The 18,440-nt window shown below is 44.3% G+C and overlaps 1 protein-coding gene across 1 annotated transcript in view; it reads right to left on the bottom strand.

Moving 5' to 3' along the window:
• Window positions 1-2,096: 2,096 nt before the first annotated feature.
• The window catches only part of UNC79 (unc-79 subunit of NALCN channel complex), a 214,070-nt gene continuing 197,726 nt past the window's right edge, over window positions 2,097-18,440 (bottom strand). Inside the window, exons 46-52 of the mRNA XM_039884084.1 lie at window positions 18,039-18,128; window positions 15,813-15,988; window positions 14,662-14,848; window positions 13,063-13,260; window positions 11,256-11,333; window positions 4,271-4,312; window positions 2,097-2,583 (exon numbers count right to left, since the gene is read on the bottom strand). Coding sequence (XP_039740018.1) covers window positions 2,383-2,583; window positions 4,271-4,312; window positions 11,256-11,333; window positions 13,063-13,260; window positions 14,662-14,848; window positions 15,813-15,988; window positions 18,039-18,128 — 972 coding nt within the window. The 3' untranslated portion in view covers window positions 2,097-2,382. The remainder of the gene's footprint in view (window positions 2,584-4,270; window positions 4,313-11,255; window positions 11,334-13,062; window positions 13,261-14,661; window positions 14,849-15,812; window positions 15,989-18,038; window positions 18,129-18,440) is intronic.

The raw sequence follows: 18,440 nt of genomic DNA, 5'->3' as shown, positions 1-18,440 counted from the left end.
CTGTGGTTTGCTGACCGCTGACCTAGGTGAATGTCTTCTCTCACTTCTTAGGGCCAATCCTGCTAGATGTCCACCTGTTCCCTCTTTTTTCCTGACTTTTTTCTTCCAAATACCTGAGCCCCACTTGCTGGAAGGGATGATGGAACAAGGTAAGAAAGAAGATGAGGGTACAGGGACATATGGGGGTGGGGCAGTGCTGGAGAGAAGCTTGCTGGTCCCTGTGAGCCAGTGAAGTGGCAGAGTTCCAGCAGGGGCAGTATTTAAGTCAGGTTGGCAGGAAAATGGGTCATAGTTCCCAGGAGCAAGGAGGGAGACGGGCCTGTGTGGAACCAAGACCCCAGGTTGTGATTGGGATGAAGGAACGGGTCTGGACAGCAGGAAGCATTTGATGGGGGCCCAGTAGAGAGGGCTGAGTTAAGGACGCATCTCCAGCCTTTGGGGGGATGCAGATACAAAGGGAAACTGAGGCAGAAATCCATCCAAAGAACTAGGCAAAGAAAATGGGTTTGGAGAAGAAGCTGTGGATGACCACGGACCTTGTCTGCTTGTAAGATCCAGACCGCCTGTGGCAGGGTGGGCTCAGGACTCGCAGAGAGCCGAGCCTGCAGCCAAGCCCAGGTGGGGAAGTCAGCCGAAACCCTCACAGGGAAAGCAGCCAGGGCCGCCTCCTCTGCACAAAAAGAGAATGTTACAATTCAGCCCTTGCCGAGCCCACCGGGGTGCTCAAGAAAGACCTGTTGCTAAATCAAATCCATTCACTCAATAGACATTTAAACACATACTACGTGCCAAACCTTGGGGATACAGAGACGGGACATACCCAGAAAGCTGTCACAGTATGCAAGTGAGATAAATATGTGCACAGCTTTCTGTAATACAAGATAAAACATTCGCAGAAGCATAATCAAGCACGCCTGAAACAGAGGAGAATTCTGACTGCGGGGAGGCCTTTTCAGAAGAGTTTGTTAGTAAATGAGAAGAGGGATCATTTCTATTCTCTTAACACAGGGACTTACTGGTTCCCTGCCAAGGTTTCACAGGAATTACCTGCTCCCCATCTTTCTAGAACGCATGTGAAACACTTCAACTTCTGAGGACTTGCTTTCCCCTGAGAAGCATGAAGATATCAGACTTCCCAGAAGAGAAGAGGAGACTCTTAATAACCAATGTTAAGAAAAAAGAAAAAAAAAAAAAAAAGGAACTGTCTCATGCCCTCCATGCTCTCGAAGTCCTTCCTAGGGAATGGACTTCAAGTCAATTGTGAATTTCTCTCACCAAACGATCTGAAAAATTGTACTCTAGTTTTAAGGGAGGTTAGAAGTTTTAAACGTTTAGAAGAAATGGTTGTCAGGATCTAAGCTCTAGCTCTATAAACTGATTTTAAAAAACCCCAGGCTCACAAGGATAATAAAAAATGCATTTAATAGCATGTCAATATACAGCTTAAATGTATATTAAGTCTTTTTTTAAGTCAGTGCATTACAGGGGTAGAGAAGAGAAATATCATTTGTGAATGCACAGTCAAATGCTGAGTATAAGTGCTGATAAATCTCGGTGTTCTTACACTATTAAAATTCTGTTTTATGAAACGTAACTCCAGGTGCAGTGCTCTGTGCCAGCGTGGGGAATCGTCTGGTCCAGTATGCAATCTACAGTTTTAAATTGAATTGTATACAAGTATTAACAAAAGAATAAAATTTATTATTCACAAAACTAAAGTGATTATCATAAAGCTTACAAGAAAGTACAGCCTAGAACTAATGAGTTGAAAAACTAGTTTTAAAAATAATAAAACTTACTGGACAGTTTTGGAAAATGATATTATAAAACAAAGAAAACAATTGGCACAGTTTAACCACCTAATTTCTAAGTGCACTTTGTAATGGTCCTTGCAAGCTGCCACTTTTCCCAGGATAATGACAAAAAGCTTCAGTCAAGTGTCACTGGCTTATGGTGACGGGTTTTTTATTGCATTGCCAAGAGTGGATTTTAAGAAAAAACACTACAAAGGTTTCAAAAACCCTATTTATTCTCTATCATCAAAAATAGCAACAGGGGGACTTATACAACTGTTCTGTGAGTACCCACCAGTCTATTTTTTTTTTTCTTAAAAAAAATAGAAGTTAGTTAAAGAAAAATGATTTGGTTTTTAAAAAATAATGTAAGGAAACACTTAATCAGATAGCCCAAGGAGTCATCAGAAATATGTGTAGCAAGAAAGCTTCGTTTTTGGCCCTCTCCGGCCTTTGCACGTCTTTTTCTAAACTAGAAAGAGAATGTACAGTACCAATATGTTCCCCAACCTGCTTGGATCAAATTGTTTTGTTTTTAAACCCATTATTGCTAAACCAGAGTGTTGACACTGAGAGCCGAGGAGTCCACTCATAGAGGATAAAATTGAGAGGCTGCTTCTGAGGACTGGATCTCCACCTGGGCCATTTTGAACTGGGTGCACTGCAGCCACTTGCGGAGGGCCACCAGACTGGCACCGCTCTGCGCCGAGCCGGGCAGCGTCCTTAGGCTGTGGTGGTTGACGTTGTTCTGAATGGCCTGGAGGCGAAGCTGGAGTCCCGCGGATAAGTGCTGTTAAGAAAGGGCAAGACACAGAGTTCAGTTTCTTTCTTCCCAAGGGTCGCTCTCAACCCAGGGACTGCCATGCCAGCCTGGAGGACTTCTGCCTGCAGAACTCACCCACGGCCCAAGGGCTGTCTGGCCTAAAGAAAGCCAAGTCTGGAATTTGGCAGTGCTCAGGGCAGCGGACGTGGGCCGGGGCCATGTACCTAGCGTCGACACGGCCCAGATCCCTCCAAATCATGCCATTCCCGTCTTGACTCATTTACTGCAACAGGAACTTAAAGCTGACATCGGTATATGGACTGACACCTGTACTCGTCCCCCGGGAGCTGCTCGCCACATGAGCCTGGGGTGGTGGAGAAGTGGCCCGGCTCTGCCGCTGGGCTCCCTGGGCTCGAATCCTGGTTCCTCTGTGAAAAACTTTAAGAGCAAGCTTTTTCAGTCTGTTTGGATCTTCTCGAGGCCAAAGTGGGGAGAGAAACACCACGGGGTTTTTGTAAAGATAAATGAGTTAATCCAGGGTGTAGAATAGAACTCGGCACACAGTAAGTGCTCGATACATTTTCGTCATGATTATAATCTACCTGTTCTCATGTTAATGCACAGGAAAGAGCTAGTTGCGAGCTTATTTTTCTTAGCTTCTCATCAGGCTCTGTTGGCCTCCTCGCAATGTCATGCAATGTCATGCAATGTCAAATCGCCACCGACTGCCATCGCACGGGGGGAGGGGCCATCTAGAATGCCTCGGTGCAAGTGTGACCACTTTTCACAATAAAAATGAGTACTGAGATGAGGTTTTCGGCAGTGCCGACACACCTACCGGTGGCCGCCAACAGGACCTACGCCATGAAGCTGCAGGCGCTGCTGACCACCGCACTTCTGTCTCAGTGTCTGGGTACCTTGAGGTGACCCCCATTTTCTCTCACCAACATCCCTCCCAAACTCAGAGAAGAAGTCCAGCAGGAAGGCGTCCATCTCCTCCCCGTGCCCCACCCGCAGACTCCTGGCACCGTGGGTGGGGCCCAGTTTTGGGTGGAGCTGGTGGCTGGCGTTGCCATCCGAATGTTGAGCCCCAGTAACTACGTTTACTGGTCATGGAGTAGCCTTGGCCCTGCAGTGACAATGCGTCACTCAAGGCAGGGACTGGCAGTGGGAAATACATTAAGTCGGGGTCTTCTCCTTCCTGGCTGCCAGGCCCCATCCAAGTTACTCTTCCTCCTGGTCCAACTTTTTCTCGTATGTAAAATGATGACAGGTTCCTTCCAGTTCAACTCTGTCATTCATTCAACGCTGTCTTGTCGTGATAGAATTCTTCCTATCAAGTCATGAAAAGTCAGTTTTGGTGGCCAGGAAATAGCACTGGACAGGCCTGGGACCAGATCCCTCGGTGTCCTCTGAAGGTAGAGCAGCTCTCCAGCCTTCGCCTCGTCAGTAACGGAGCCTCACCCAGACCGGGATCCGCCCCCGCCCCCTTCACCCTCATCGACAGCGAGCAGTGGGGCAGCGGCTCCTTTTGTCACCGCGGCCCGCAGGCCTCTTACCTGGCCCTAGGGTCTCCTGCACTAGCAGCCCCCTGGGACCAGGAGCAGGTGGAACTCGTCTCTCTCCACAATAAGTGGGGCAGGAAGGAGCCCTACGAATGTCACAACATTGTCTGGAGGGAACCGAGCCTCCAGTCCGCCGGAGGGGGACTTACCTTGATATTTGACTGTATCATTGGCAACCACATAGGTATCAGCTGTGTGGAGAAACACAGAAGCCTCGTTATTACTGTTCTCCCTTCTCCCCCCTGAGCTTCGACGGCTGCGAGGGACAGCAGGGCACACTGAATTCCCTCCACATCACAAAAGGATGTGGCCCCCCGCTGCGGAGTTACCTATTATCAGGAAAACGCCTTTCTCAGGCCAAACCCTGCTGAGCTGGGGGCATTTGGAGATTAATAAGCACACGCCATGAGAGCCTGAAACACAAGCTTTGGAGGAAACGATGGACTGGCTCCTGAAAGCTACCGAGTGCGGGAAATTAATCGTGCATTTATTTAATTAAATCCTCACTTTCTTGAAATAGAATTTCCTCCCCAGATCTTTAGGACTGAATTTCCGAGGAGCGTGGCGACGCTATCTGCCCGTGGTCATTAAGAAAATAACTGCTGGGAAGCAGTCGAAATCCTTCCGTGATAGAAAGACAAGTGGCCTGGCTGTGACGTGGAAGGCGGGACACGGCAGGAGTGAGCCGGGCCAGGGGTCCGACCAGTGTGGGTGCACATGACAGGCAGGGTGAGGCTCTCACAGCGCAGGCGTCCAGGGCGCCTCGCCCTTCTGCCGCCTCTGATTCACCCTCCACTCCTCTGCTGAGGCCCTTCCCCCGAGGTGACAGGGTGCCCCGTCCGAGCGCCTCCAGCAATGGTTGTTCCCTGGCTGCCCTGCTCTCTCGGCCACGTTTCAGCCCTTCATAAGTAAACATTCGTAGTCACATAAAACTGGAAGTCAGGGCCAGAACACAACGCTGCCCAAAGTGTAGTCCACAGAACTCTAGTTTGGTGGGATTTAAACTGGGGGTGGGGGGCTATGGTCTAAAAAGTTTGGAAATGCTCATTTATGTCAGTACTGCTCAGGTCTTTAATACATTAATATGCATCATATCATTGCACCTCCACGTTCCTTCCAGCCCTCTATTCCAACACAGTAGAATTATTATGGCTTGAATGTGTCCCATCAAACAGATGCTGTAACCCTGACCCACACAGCCTTAGATGTGACCTTATTTGGAAACGGTTGCTGCAGACATAATTAGTTAAGATAAGATCATTCTAGAGTCGGGTGGGCCCCCGACCCAATATGACCGTGCTCTTACAAAAAAGGGACATCTGGACATGGAGACCACATACACGGGGAGAACACCATGTGAACATAAAGGCAGAGAGAGATCTACAAGCCTAGGACCGTTAGCACCACCGGCAGCTAGAGGAGAAGCAGGAAGCAGACTCGCCCTCCGCCTCAGAAGGAACCAGCCCTGGGACGCCTTGAACTTGAACTTCTGGCCTCCAGACCCATGACAGAATACATTTCTGTCATTCAAACCACCCAGTGGCCCTAGCCAAGTAATACAAGAGCACCCCGGGAAGCAACGCCCAGAGGCAGGAGTGCGTGGAGAGGTGAGGAGACAGCAAGGTGTCGCACGGTGCTAGAGAGCGAGGCTCTTTGGAGAGGGCCACGCACAGTGAGTGTGGAAAAGCAGACGTGAGATCATCTCACAGACGAGCTGGGATGCCACGTGAGACTGGATTTGATTCCAAATCTCCGCATGAGCCTCATTCGCCATGAGCGACTACGCTCCAGAGAGGTCACTGTGGCGGCCGTCTGCAGAAGGACACGGAGAAGGGGGGCAGGGGCCCAGTGTGGAGGCTGCCTCCACGGTGGAGGTAAGTCCAAGGGTGGCTCTGGGGATGGAGAAGGATGCTGCCTGCGGAGATCACCGGTAAGCATCTGGAGACTCGCTCGCTCTTTGGAGTGAGGAAGAAGCCAAGGAAAAAGCTGAGGTTTCCAGCCGTGGCAAACTGGAGGCCAGCAATGCAGCGAACAAAGTGGGAGAACCAGGAAGGGAACCTGTGGGCCGGGGACAGTGTACAAACGACCGCTCTTCACTAGCCATGGCCTTGGGCTGCCGGTCTCATCGAATTCATCAAAACGTTAAAAACAACAAGTTGGTGAAGTGATCAATTACATTTCAATCTATGCTTTTGGTTTCCAAGGCTGAATCTGACTGTCGCTCTGCTTTCAACATTCTACCGATGTGTATAATTTGCTAATTTGACTTCCAGTGATGTTTACTCCTAAACATGGTGTTTATGTTGCGGTCAGTTGATATTGAGTCTCTGACATAAATACTGTTATTTAGAAATGGAGTATAGTGTGTCTCAGAAGATGTAATTGGACTAAAATTCAAAATCTCAGGGAATGACACCCTCTCTTTGCCTCCCCCTGCCATCAACACTCAGAGCGAAACTGGGATAAGGCTGTGTTATCGGCTCTTAGCAGAGCTGGCTCATCTAGGCATTTCTGAATGGCGGAAAAATGTCTTTACATCAAGAACCAAGGCTGAGAGTCCTAACATCTACAGACTTTTACCGATTATTGACCTGTTTGATACGGAAGAAGGCCCACAGGCCTCTTGATATTGAGAAATACCTGGACTAACCTCCTGTTAAGAATCCTGAGGGACCAGGGTGAGTAGGGGCCAGGGAGCACTGAGGACTCTGAGCCTGGGTGGACGCCTTTCCCAATGCTGTCACTGGGGCTAAGGGCCTGTATGAGGCAAGCAAGGGGAATAGCGAGGTTGGTTTTACCAGAGTTTTTTATTATTTCTCCACTGATGTAACATCTGACCATAAGATTAAAAAATATACCTACAAGGGACCTTCAGGTTTGTGATTTACAAATCACATGACTAAAAGCTTCAGGTTAAATCTCATGATTATTGATAGCATTATATAACCCAGCAGTTATCCTATTTCAGGAATGCTAATTTCACTTACTGAATAACAACCATTTCAGTTCCCTTTTGCTAGTGGTTCCTACAAAGCTGTCAGTAAGAATTAGATGTAATTTATTTTAGGCTCTGTAATGTTATAATAAAGTTGGTTGGGCTTTTTTTTTGCTTCTCCGAAACAGGATCTGGAAAACTAAAGGACATTTGAGAAAATAGGTTGCTTTTCACCAAATAAAAGCAATCCATTCTCTCTTATTTTGGTTTATGCAATAGGATAAATGAAAGATGTCCTGCTTGGATGGGCTGTCTTCATTTCACTCCACGTTTGCACCTGCCCTCAAAATTAAAATTAGTTGTGAAACTCTCTCTCTTTAATAAAGCTGGAATAACAAAGACCAGATTTACCCACTTGCCTGAAACAGCTAAAATTCCAGGTGGAATCTATGAAATGATGGTTTTCAGATACTGAGCATCAGCAATGCCAGACGGTGGTCACCAAGGAAGGAAACAAACAAAGTGAGCCCTACAATTAGTCTAACCTACTGCCTAGAGAGAGTTTGCAGGCAGTAGCACAGCCTGGCCGTCTTCCTGGATTAGGGAAGTGGGGCCGGGTGTCCAGAGAGGCCAACGTGGGTAGAGTTGGTAAGGCCGGGTACCAGAGAGGAGAAAGTTGCACAAAGAGAGGGAAAACTCTGGAGATCTGTAAAGGGTCCCCCTTGAGTCTGGAGCTGAAGAGTAACCAGTGCACACGCATGAGAAAAACTACCCAAGACTGAAGAAAAAACAACTCAAAAAAATTAGAGGGGAAAATCCCTGGTGGTCAAATAGGGCCAGCAACAGTCTCTGTTTCCACCAGTTAAAGTGAAAAAAATCTTCTAAACAATAGAACATTAAGTAGAGTACTCAGGATACCACTTGAGTAGTGAAGAAACATTAGCCCTAGACAAAATGCTGCTTTGATCCCACTTAGCAAGCTTAAAGGTAAGACTCAAAAGGATAAGACTGTTTCTAAGTAATTTAACTATGCCACAGAATACGGCTCAAGAATATTTGTAGGAATGAAAAAATATCCAGCCCCCAAAAATGTCAAATTCAAAATGTCAAGAATTCAGTAAAAAATTACCAGCTGTGCAAAGAAGCAGGAAAATGTGACCCAAAATAAGAAGAAAAATCAAACAATTGGAAAAGACTGAAAAATGATACAGATAACAATTACTAGACAAGGACATTAAAAGTTATTATAACTATAATCAATAGTGTCAAAAAGTAAAGGAAATATTGAATATGCTGAATAGAAGCATAGAAGAAAATAGTTTAAGAAATAATGGCTGATACATTTCCAACTATAATGAAAACTATAAATTGACAGATCCAAGAAGTTCAACCAATCCAAGCACAAGAAACATGAAGAAAACCACACCAAGGTGTTTCATTATCAAATTGCTTAACAACAATGGTAAAGAGAAAAATCTTTTAAAAAGCCAGAGAAAAAAAAGACATGTCACAGACAGAATTAAGAACAATAAGAATGATACAGATTTCTGGTCAGAAACAATGTGAGGAGCAACATTTTTAAAGTACTAGGAAAAAAAATTTGAACCTAGAATTCGATACCCAGCAAAAGTATTTTTCAAAATGAAGGCAAAGTAAGATTCTCAGACACACAAAACCTATAGGAATTAATCACCAGGAGACCTGCACGAGAATCGATAAAAAAAAATAAAAGGAAAAAAAAGTCTTTTGGGCAGAAAGAAGATGACAGAAATGAAACACACTGAAAATGGCAAATATAAACATGGCAATAATAGTAAATATAAATAAATATTTTTAAAAATTCTCATCTCTATAAGAGATGACTGTTGACATTTAATAATAATATATGGTTTGTTATATAACATAGTTGAATAAAGTATATGACAGTAATAGCACAAAGCCGGGAGGTGAGAAATGAAAGTATACTATTATACGTCCTTATACTATTTATGAAGTGTTATATTACTTGAAGGTAGATTGTGATAAGTTAAAAATGTACACTATACACTATAAATCAACCACTAAAACAACAACAATTAAGACATTTTACCAATAATAGAATTAAAAAGCGCACTTCTAAATAACCCCTGAATCAAAGAAGAAACCCTAATGGACATTAGAAAGCATTTTAGAATGAACGGAAATGAGAACATATCTAAACATGGAAGAATGCAGCTCAAGCAGTACTTAGGAAATTTAGAGCACTAAACACTGCTGATTGAAAAGAAGAAGGTTCTCCAATTTACGATGTCAGCTTCAATTTTAAGAAACCAGAAAAAGAAGAGGAAATTCCATCCAAATTTTGATCATTAAAAACTCGGTCCAAAAAAAGCATAAAGAGAGGGAATGAGAGACAAAGAACAGATGAGAAATATAGAAAATCAACAGCAAGATAGTAGATTTAACCCCAACAATATCGCAAAACACATTAAATGAAAGTGGTTTAAAAACTCCAATTAAAAGCAAAAGATTGTCAGAGTGAGCTTTTAAAAAAACCCAACACCGAACTATAGCTGCCTATAAGAAATACACTTTAAATATAAAGATACTAATAGATTAAAAGTAAAAGAATGGCAAAAGACGTACCAGGCTAACACTAGTCAAAAGAAAACTGGACTGCTTTTCTTTATATCAAAGTAGCTTTCAGAGCAAAGACCTAGCTATTCCCTCCTAGTTATTTATCTAACGTATATGAAAGCATATGTCTACACAAAGACTGGTACATGAATAGTCATAGCAGCCTTATTTGTAATAGCCCCAAAATGAAAACAGTTCAGATGTCCATTAATTAATGAATGGATAAATAAAACGTGGTATTCCATACAATGAAATATTACTCAGAAACCAAAAAAAAAAAAAAATGACCTACTGACACATGCAACAACATGGATATTAATCTCAAGATAATTATTCTGAGTGAAAGAAGGCAGAAAAAAAAGTACATACTGTACCATTTATAGAACATTCTAGAATATGCAAACTAACCTAGAGTGACAGAAAGCAGATCAGGAGTTGCTTGGGGATGAAGAGGAGAGGTACAGAGAGTGGTGGAATGACAAGGTTATAAATGGCAACAAGAGAACTTTAGGGGGTAATAAATGTGTTCATAATCTTGACTGTGGTAATATTTGTCAAGTTCTATCAAACTGTACACTTTAAATATGTATAGTTTACTGTACGTAAGTTATACTTTAACAAAGTTGTGAAAAATAAAATCAGGTGTGATCATCTAAGAATCAGTCATGTAGTTTGTCTCACAGTGTTGACTTGTGCTACTGTTGGTTCTACCCCATTAGAACCAACTACCTCGCAGTGTTCTGGCAACAGTCAAGTTTCCCCTGCAAATGGGCTCCCTTTTCTTTAGCGCTGTGTGAGTTAACTTGAAAAGCATCCTTTACTGAAGAAGGGATTCAACCAAGGAGCAACATAGCAAGTTCTAAGGTTCCAAACTGATGCCCTCTGTGGTGGGGTGGGGGTGATGGCGGCCGAGACGAGGGAGCACGGAAGTAAAAGGGAAAGAAGGAAGTGGCTGGCACAAGAGGAAAAAGAACAGAGAATCGGTGAGACAAAGAGGTGGAACGACAGGAAGGAACGGAAAAGGGGAAACTAGAAAGGTAAGTGAGCGAGAAACCAAGTTCCCCTTTACTCTCATATTTTTATCCCGCAGTACGTTTCTGATGTCACTGGATAGATGACGAATGCTTAAATTCCTTTCATGTGCTATCTAATAATTTAGAATAGTAATATTAGAAACTGAATCTATTTATCTTAGAGAAAAGTACCCGCGACCAAGTCAAACGATCACAGACGATTTTCCTTGGTTTTCTGGATATCTTGGTGACCTCCCACCAATTTATATTACTATAGGGTCATTTTCAGATCAACGGTCCCCAGTAACATTGTAATTGCTTGTGTTACATGTAATCATGGTCCGACACATTTAACCCAGGTAGAGTTTGTCACAGCAGCAGAGCAACAGCAAAAATAACACAATAACCATTTGATAAGGGTTGCTATATGAGCCCGAATCCTCCAGTCCCAACTTTGGGTATTCAAATTAAACCACTTTTCTTTTCCTCTTCAGAAGATACATTCAAAATAAATCCACATTTAATTTTAGCAGCAAGAAACGGTCTATAAAAATCTTAAGATTTTCCTACCTTGACAAAAATTGTTGAATTGCATTCTTGCAATGCCTCCATTAAACTAATCACATGGAGACACACCATTTCTACCATCTGAAACAACAAACATGAAAATCAATTCCACTCCCAGTAATATGGAAACTACGCAAACCAGTCTGCAGCCGCAGAGAACCCATGCCCCGTGCCCATTAGGTCTGTCTGCACGATGACCACAGAGGACCACACAGAGTGGTGTCTATTAACCGGAAACTGAATTTTTAAAGCTCCAGAGGTTTTGCAATTGTCATGCCTTCCTCATCTAACTCGGGGCTGCCAATAGAATTGGGGTACTGATCTCACTAATCTACCCTGCACCGTGATTCACACCAGGGGATCAATGGCTTCCGCTTCTTCATTTCCAGCTATAGAACTCTTTGGGCTTAGGTCCCTTTTTCCATCTTGATCCTTTCTGCACAGTTACGTCATCCGGAGTGGCTGTTTAATATTTTTGCATGTCTGTCTTTGAGGCTTTGTTCTTTATGGAACAAGGTAACTGTGCTTACGAGAGTTCAAAAGTGCAGTAGAGATTCAGAAATTCCTAAGGCCGGACCTTCAATTTCAGGATAAAATTAATTCAAATTCATTTATAACATCATTTATAAAACATTCATTTGTAACATCTGAATATCAAGAGAGCTTTGAAGGAGAGGTATTAACGACATCAAAAAACGAATGAAAATAGAAGGAAACTTTGAATCCCTACTTCAGTTAGAGGTTTCCATTTCATTGTCTGTAAAATAACAGAACAGAATGCTCATCTCTAAGACTCTACGATCCAATAAACATAATTATCTCCATAGCAGTCAGAACTGTTCGTGCACCCTAAAATTTTCACACAAATGCCTTTTAAATTGAACTAAACAGCTCTCTCCATACAGAATGACCTTATAGCATCTGCTTCTCTGAAGAAAAGAAACTGTTTTACTAAAAGGAAATGTATAATCCCCTTTCCAATTAGACCTATAAGAAAATATTTCTTGGACTGATAGTCAATCGAAAATCATTTCTGGAACGCCTTTTGTGGACGGTGCGGTGCTGGGTTTCTGCTCATGATGGGACCATCGTTATGGTGTTCTTCCGGGTCCCTTGCCCCTCACAGACATGAATTTGACCCATACTGAGACAATGGCTATTGCTTCCCCAGCTCAGAATCCTCCTCCAAAGCAGTAAGCTGAACCAAAGGGCTCCCCCGTAAATTCCTTCCTACACCCTCCGACCTTCAATGAAGCAGGCTCATGCTAACCATGCTGCAGACGTTTCTGGTGAGGTCTGGAGCAGCCCCTTTCTCGGTGAGCCATCCACAGCAAAATGGAACTGGATGTGAAGACTGGGCAGCCTAGAGCCTCTTGGGCAACGAAAGGTGGGGTTCTTTTCAGGTTTTGAGCCTGAGTGAAATGAGCACATGTGTTCAGTTGGTCTGCTCTTAAACACCACGGTTGGCTAGAATTTTTCCAAGTTGCCTTGGAATCCAAAAATGATATGGATCTCCCTCCTAACCCTCTGAATTTATTGCGGCAAAACAGCCCTTAATGGTAGACGTTTCATACGTTTCCTTTGGTAGTGAGCAGAGAAAACAAAAATCGTTTTTACTGAATTGACTTGTTTGCTTTGTTTTTCATGGAAGTTTTCGTGTGGGTAGAACATCCAGTTTATAACACAAAAATCCACCCATCGGTTTAGATACCACTACGGCTGAGATCTTTAAGACAGGTCGTGTGAGGGCTGGGAGTGAGTCTACATGTCGAGATTCTAGCCAAGAGGGAACACTTTTTTGTGAACTCACCACTTTGTTGTGGGCCATCAGCTGAAGGATGCTGGGTGTCACCCGGCTCCAAAACTCCAGCGCGGTCAGGATCGCCGTGAAGCTGAATTCATTCTGACTTTGGACATTTGGAGCTACAGCGCTTTGCTCGCAATACACCGTCCAGAGCTGAGCAAAGATAAATGCGTGGAAGAGCGAACACATGTGCAGCACGGACGTCTGAAGAAGAACGAAAGGAAGAGGCGTTACCCTCTGGTGGGCCCCGGCCTTCCACGCAGAAGCCAGAGAGCGGTCCCTCCGAGTGATCCCAGGCCGAAGGAGGCGGCGCCCAGGTACACACTCGTGATTCATCACCTTAAGACAAGCTGCTCTTTACTCGTCAGTGGGAGTGTGCTCAGAGGACAAAGCATCTTTCCAAAGAGGAGCCACCTTAGTTTGCAGAAGAAAGCTACCCGCCCCCTTGCCCTTTAGCGAAACTGATATTCCTATCCCCGAACTAGGTGAGGAAGAATAATCATTCTACCACGTTAGGGCGTGGCCTCGTCTGCAACAGGGAGATAACGGCGCCCCATCAGAGAGCTGTAGTTAGGAGTAAATGGGGCTATTATATACACGAACACACTGCCCGGCATTTAATAGTCGTACTACTACTAGTAGTAGCAGCAGCAGCAGCAACAGCAAAGATAGTATTCCTACTAGAGGCAAGCAGTGGCTGAGTGAGCACCAACAGTGTCCCGGGCACTGTGCTGCAGACGTGTCATAGATCACCTCCACAATTCTCAAACCATCCCCTCGTCTGTTTTATAGATTAAAAAAACAACTTTTTCAAGGTCACAAAATGAACAAAGTACCATCACAGATCTGAGTTGAAATATCAGAAACTGACAGCCTAATACCTCATGCAAACATCATCCAGGTCATTTGGATGGGTGCTCTACTCTACCACAGAGCCAGCCTGTCCTGGCCCAAGCCCGCCACGACCTCCCAGGATTCGCCTAAGCTCTGTGAAGGGTCCTTGGCTCCTCGTAGCTAATTAGTACCAGCATGTCTGGTTTGCTTGTACCGGCTCGTGATTGATGCCTGCCTTGGGTTTGCTTTACTCTCTAAAGCCTGTCATCTGTCTCTACAATTTATGAAATTCCCTACATAGGTAAGCACTTCGGTAAGCCCCCGACTGGCCTTCTTATTTTCATTTTGCATCTTCAAATATCCCTAGAGATTTGAGTTGAAAATATAGTGCACAAAGAATTAGATAGGGCATAAATTTTCTCCCGCTGCATATCCGGTTCTAAAAACTGATCAAAGAATTTTTATTATATTTCTAACCTCTTATTTCTCTTCATTATTTAGAGACAAAAATGCCTAGGAAGCTAACTCTTCCTTGCCTCCATCATCTATCTTCATCGAAGTAAACCAAAAAAAACAATTTAGGGGAAGAAAAGATAGTCTGGGAATTTAAACAACTTTAAATAAGGCATTAGCACAAAGTTGCTTTCCAAATATCCACAGGAGGGCCAGTGATAAGATGCATTTTCTTCTCAGAAGAAACATAATTGGCTGATAAGGGTTTCTATTAGCAATTTCAATGCATATGGTCTTCGGCTTGCAGAAATCACTTACCTTTGATTGCTCTGGAAATCCAATCAAGATGACAATAAGATGGTCTGCAATATGGGAACCTGCATCCAGAGGTATGGGCAGGCACGGAGAGGAGGCATTTGGACACACTGCGTTGTGAGTGAGGGACCCGAGAAGCAGCCAGGACAAAAGACGGATGTGGGAGACGCACTCGATGAATTCTTTAGGTCTGTCAGAGAAGGAAGGGTTAAAGATGACTTTATGTTCTCCGTTTCGTTGGGGGCTCAACAAAGGCTTATAGATGGAAGGGATTAAGAGTATGGTCTTGCAGACAATTAATAAAATAAAATACCCAGGTGGCAGAGTGCCAACAAAATAATCTGTTTTTCTTGTTTCCCACCCTATTGCGGGATCAGCTTCTTGAGCAAAGAGCAGCCTTTGGTGACACAGAATTAAATACCATTTTTCCACGAACCTGCCTTTCTCGCTAGCTTCTCTTTCTAAACTCTTCCCTTTCCTCTCATTAGAAAGTATGACATCCCCACTTGAGAAGAGGGAATAGAGGAAGAGATAGATCTAACATACAACCACCCATTTTCCTGCTCTCCAATAATTTTCTCCTCCTGCCCTCCCCTCCCCCCACTCCAAACCTTTCCACTAGCCAGGAAGCTAACTATGCAAAATGGCAGGCTTGAACCTGCTCTGAGTTCCCAGATAAACTACCCACAGGCATCTCTCCTCTTAGCCTCCCTTACAAGCAGGATCAAGGGCTCACACCTCCTGGCACTCTATTTCATCTCACAGATTTTGTTCCAGCTACAATCGAAGCTCCTTGAAGGCAAAAGCTTATGTAAGTGTGCAGTAAATACCTATCGATATATTTAATGAGTTGAAATTAAGAGTTAAAGTGGTAGTTTTAAGCTCCAAGTTTTCATCATCCATCGGAACGTCTGAAGTTTTTGTATGAGGACAAATTTCTTTAATTGGCAGCATGTCATGAAGTGCGCACGCTCAGAAATGCTGCTGGGTCCCCAAGGAAGAATGGAGATGGGTTTCAATTTCCATCTTCCCAACCAATCATACTCCACTCCCATAAATCTTCGGTGTGTTCGTTAGCTCTCACTGAGCCTCAGGGATCTCAGGGTGTTTCCTGCCTTTATTTACCCTTATTGCTGGAATAATAAGGGTCTTACCCCTGTTGCATTGCAGAAGGGGGATGATAGAGCCAAGGCAGATAGCGAATCACAGCTTTGTTATCCCTGTGGTTGCCCCGGGAGATCTCCATGGCAGCGATCTGCGCCAACCCAACTTTGAGATGTCCACCAAAGGTATCTTCATGCAGAGGCTGGGAACACGTCTTCATGTGGCTCTGCAAAACCAAACGGTGTTTTGTGACTTTGGCAGAGTACCTGGAGACACTCCAGGCCACTCTTTGAAAAGATCAGGTCGTCATTGCCACACCTTCTCTCACCATGCCCAAGCATACAATCCAATGAAACTTCTTCAGTGGCTTCCCACTGTTCTTAGAATAAAAGAAAAAAGAAATTCCTCGGCATAACCTAAAAATCCTGGAATGATCCAGCTACTGCTGACCTCCGTATCTTACCCCTTCGTCCTTGTGACCCCAGGTACACTGGGTCTCTCCCATCACTGGCCTTTGCTCATGCTTTTCTCTGCCTGAAATACTGTTCCTGCCTTTCTTTACCTAATTAATTGCTATTCATTGTTTGGATTTTAGCTCAAGTATCACCTCCTCCAAGAAGCATTCCCTGACCTCCCTGGCTAGGTCATACCATCCTGTTAGAAACTCTCATGCCATCGTCTACCCTTCTTCACAGCAATCGTTAAAATCGCAATTTTACCTTAGTTTGTATGAAATTTTCATTAAAATTGGCCTCTACTACCAGACTATAAACGAAATGAGGGCAGCTACTCTGTTTTTGTTCCTTACTGCATCCCTAACTGCTTAGAAGAGTGCCAGCTACATTACAGTCGCTTAATACATGTTTGTTGAATTAACTTAGAAAAATGTCTTTGCTTAACATAGCTTAGTCAGTGGAAAGAGCACTGAATTGGGAGTTGAAACCTGGGTTCTAGACCCAGTTCTGTCTCAATGAGTCACATGGACTTAGATAAGCCACTTGCCATTTGACCTTTCTCATCTGTTTGCTAATCCTATGTAAAATCAGAGGAGTGGGTTATATCCCCAACTTTTTGATCATTATTTGTCTCTGTATTTTGAAAGTGGCTATACGAAACGAACTAAAAATGTTTAGGTAACAACCGTTCCCTCTTCTTTGTACATCAAAGTCATTTGAGTGTAGGCAACCAGATTCAGTAACCAGCAACCAGTGTACGATCAAACACTAGGGGAGCTTCCTTGGAAATGACTGGGTTTGGATAGTGTGAGAAATCATCAGTTTAAATTTTGATTCTACTTTCCACCTAGCATTTCCAAATCTATCACTACCCCCAAGAAATTCTGGGATCATCTGAGCAGAGTCTGGTAACTAAGTTGAGTAAAAAAAGGGACTATATTTTTAGCTGACGAACTTCTGGTATGACTACATCCTGTTTATCAAAAAGGAATAACGTAGTGCCAGACTGCAATCTGGCGGCTCCTTGGGCCATGTTCTGCCCTCTGTCCGGGGCCTTCCTGAAAGCTCTCAGACTATCAATCTTTTAGCTCCCTAGCTGACTCACCGCCGGCAAGTTGACTTGCATCAGCAATTTATATTCTACCCTGCGAAACCGTCAATAAGCTCAACAACTTCACTGGGATTTTGCCCACGTGTAAATTAAAGTCTGTGCTATCCTTTGTCTTTTATTATTTCCTTGAAGAAGGTAGGTTCAATCCAGAGAAAAACCATAATGCCTTATGTTTGTATAATGTTACAGTTTACGAAAGCCTCTTCACGTGCATTATTTTACATCGAACCTTTTAACAGGTGGCAAAGGTAGATATTATGAGGCTCGTTTTGCAAGTGAGGAAACTGAGGCTCTGAGTAGTTGCACAAGGCTCTGTGTGTGGCACAGTGAAGAGGGGTTCGGGAGTTACCACAGTCCTAGGTCAAGTCGGCCTTCATCACTACCAGTTTTGTGACCTTGAGCAAATTACTGCGCCACCTCGGGTTTCAGTTTCCACATGTGTAAAACGGGGTAACACCGCAATGGGGGCATCGCAAGAACCGATTACGCAGCAAAAGGAAAGCTCCGCACACCGCGGATGGCGCGCAGATCTCCTTTCCCTCTATGCGCAGGCGGATCTCAGTTCTGCAGACTCCCCAGCTATGCGCTCATTCGGTGGCGCCACAGCTGCCTCTCCAGGCAACAATCGGATCCCCATCGGGTCTGCTTAAGCCCCTAACAACGTCTGTGTGCTTCGCTAAGCTGAGATGAGCAGACGTAAGCGCTCTTACCTTCAGCTTGGTCAGCGTGTGCATGTCCGCCATGAAATCCAGCACCTCGCTGATGTACTGCCGCATGCACTCCATGGCCGCTGTCCCGCACTGAAACACAAGGACACCGCTGGCTGCGCCCTCTGAGTCACGGCCCACGGCCTTCGATTTTGCCCTGACTGCCGTGATTGTCTCGCTCTGATTTCACGCTGTTTGCTAATGAGCTCTTTCAGTTTCTGGATTTCTGACTCACTGCATTACTCTCAGCATAGTCTGTGATTGTCTGTCTGCCCACAGCTGGGACGAAAGTTGACGAAAGGTTTGCAGTGGAGAGCAAAGAAACAGCGACGGCCTGCGGGAGGCCGGGTTTCTCCACTGGGTGATTTAAATGGTTTTTGTCTGATTGTTTGTAAACTGGTCGGT

Source organism: Pteropus medius, unplaced genomic scaffold, assembly GCF_902729225.1.
Source record: "Pteropus medius unplaced genomic scaffold, Ma_sr-lr_union100, whole genome shotgun sequence".
Lineage (NCBI taxonomy): Eukaryota > Metazoa > Chordata > Mammalia > Chiroptera > Pteropodidae > Pteropus > Pteropus medius.
The sequence above is the reverse complement of the archived record's forward strand: the minus strand, read 5'-3'. Positions and strand labels throughout refer to the sequence as shown.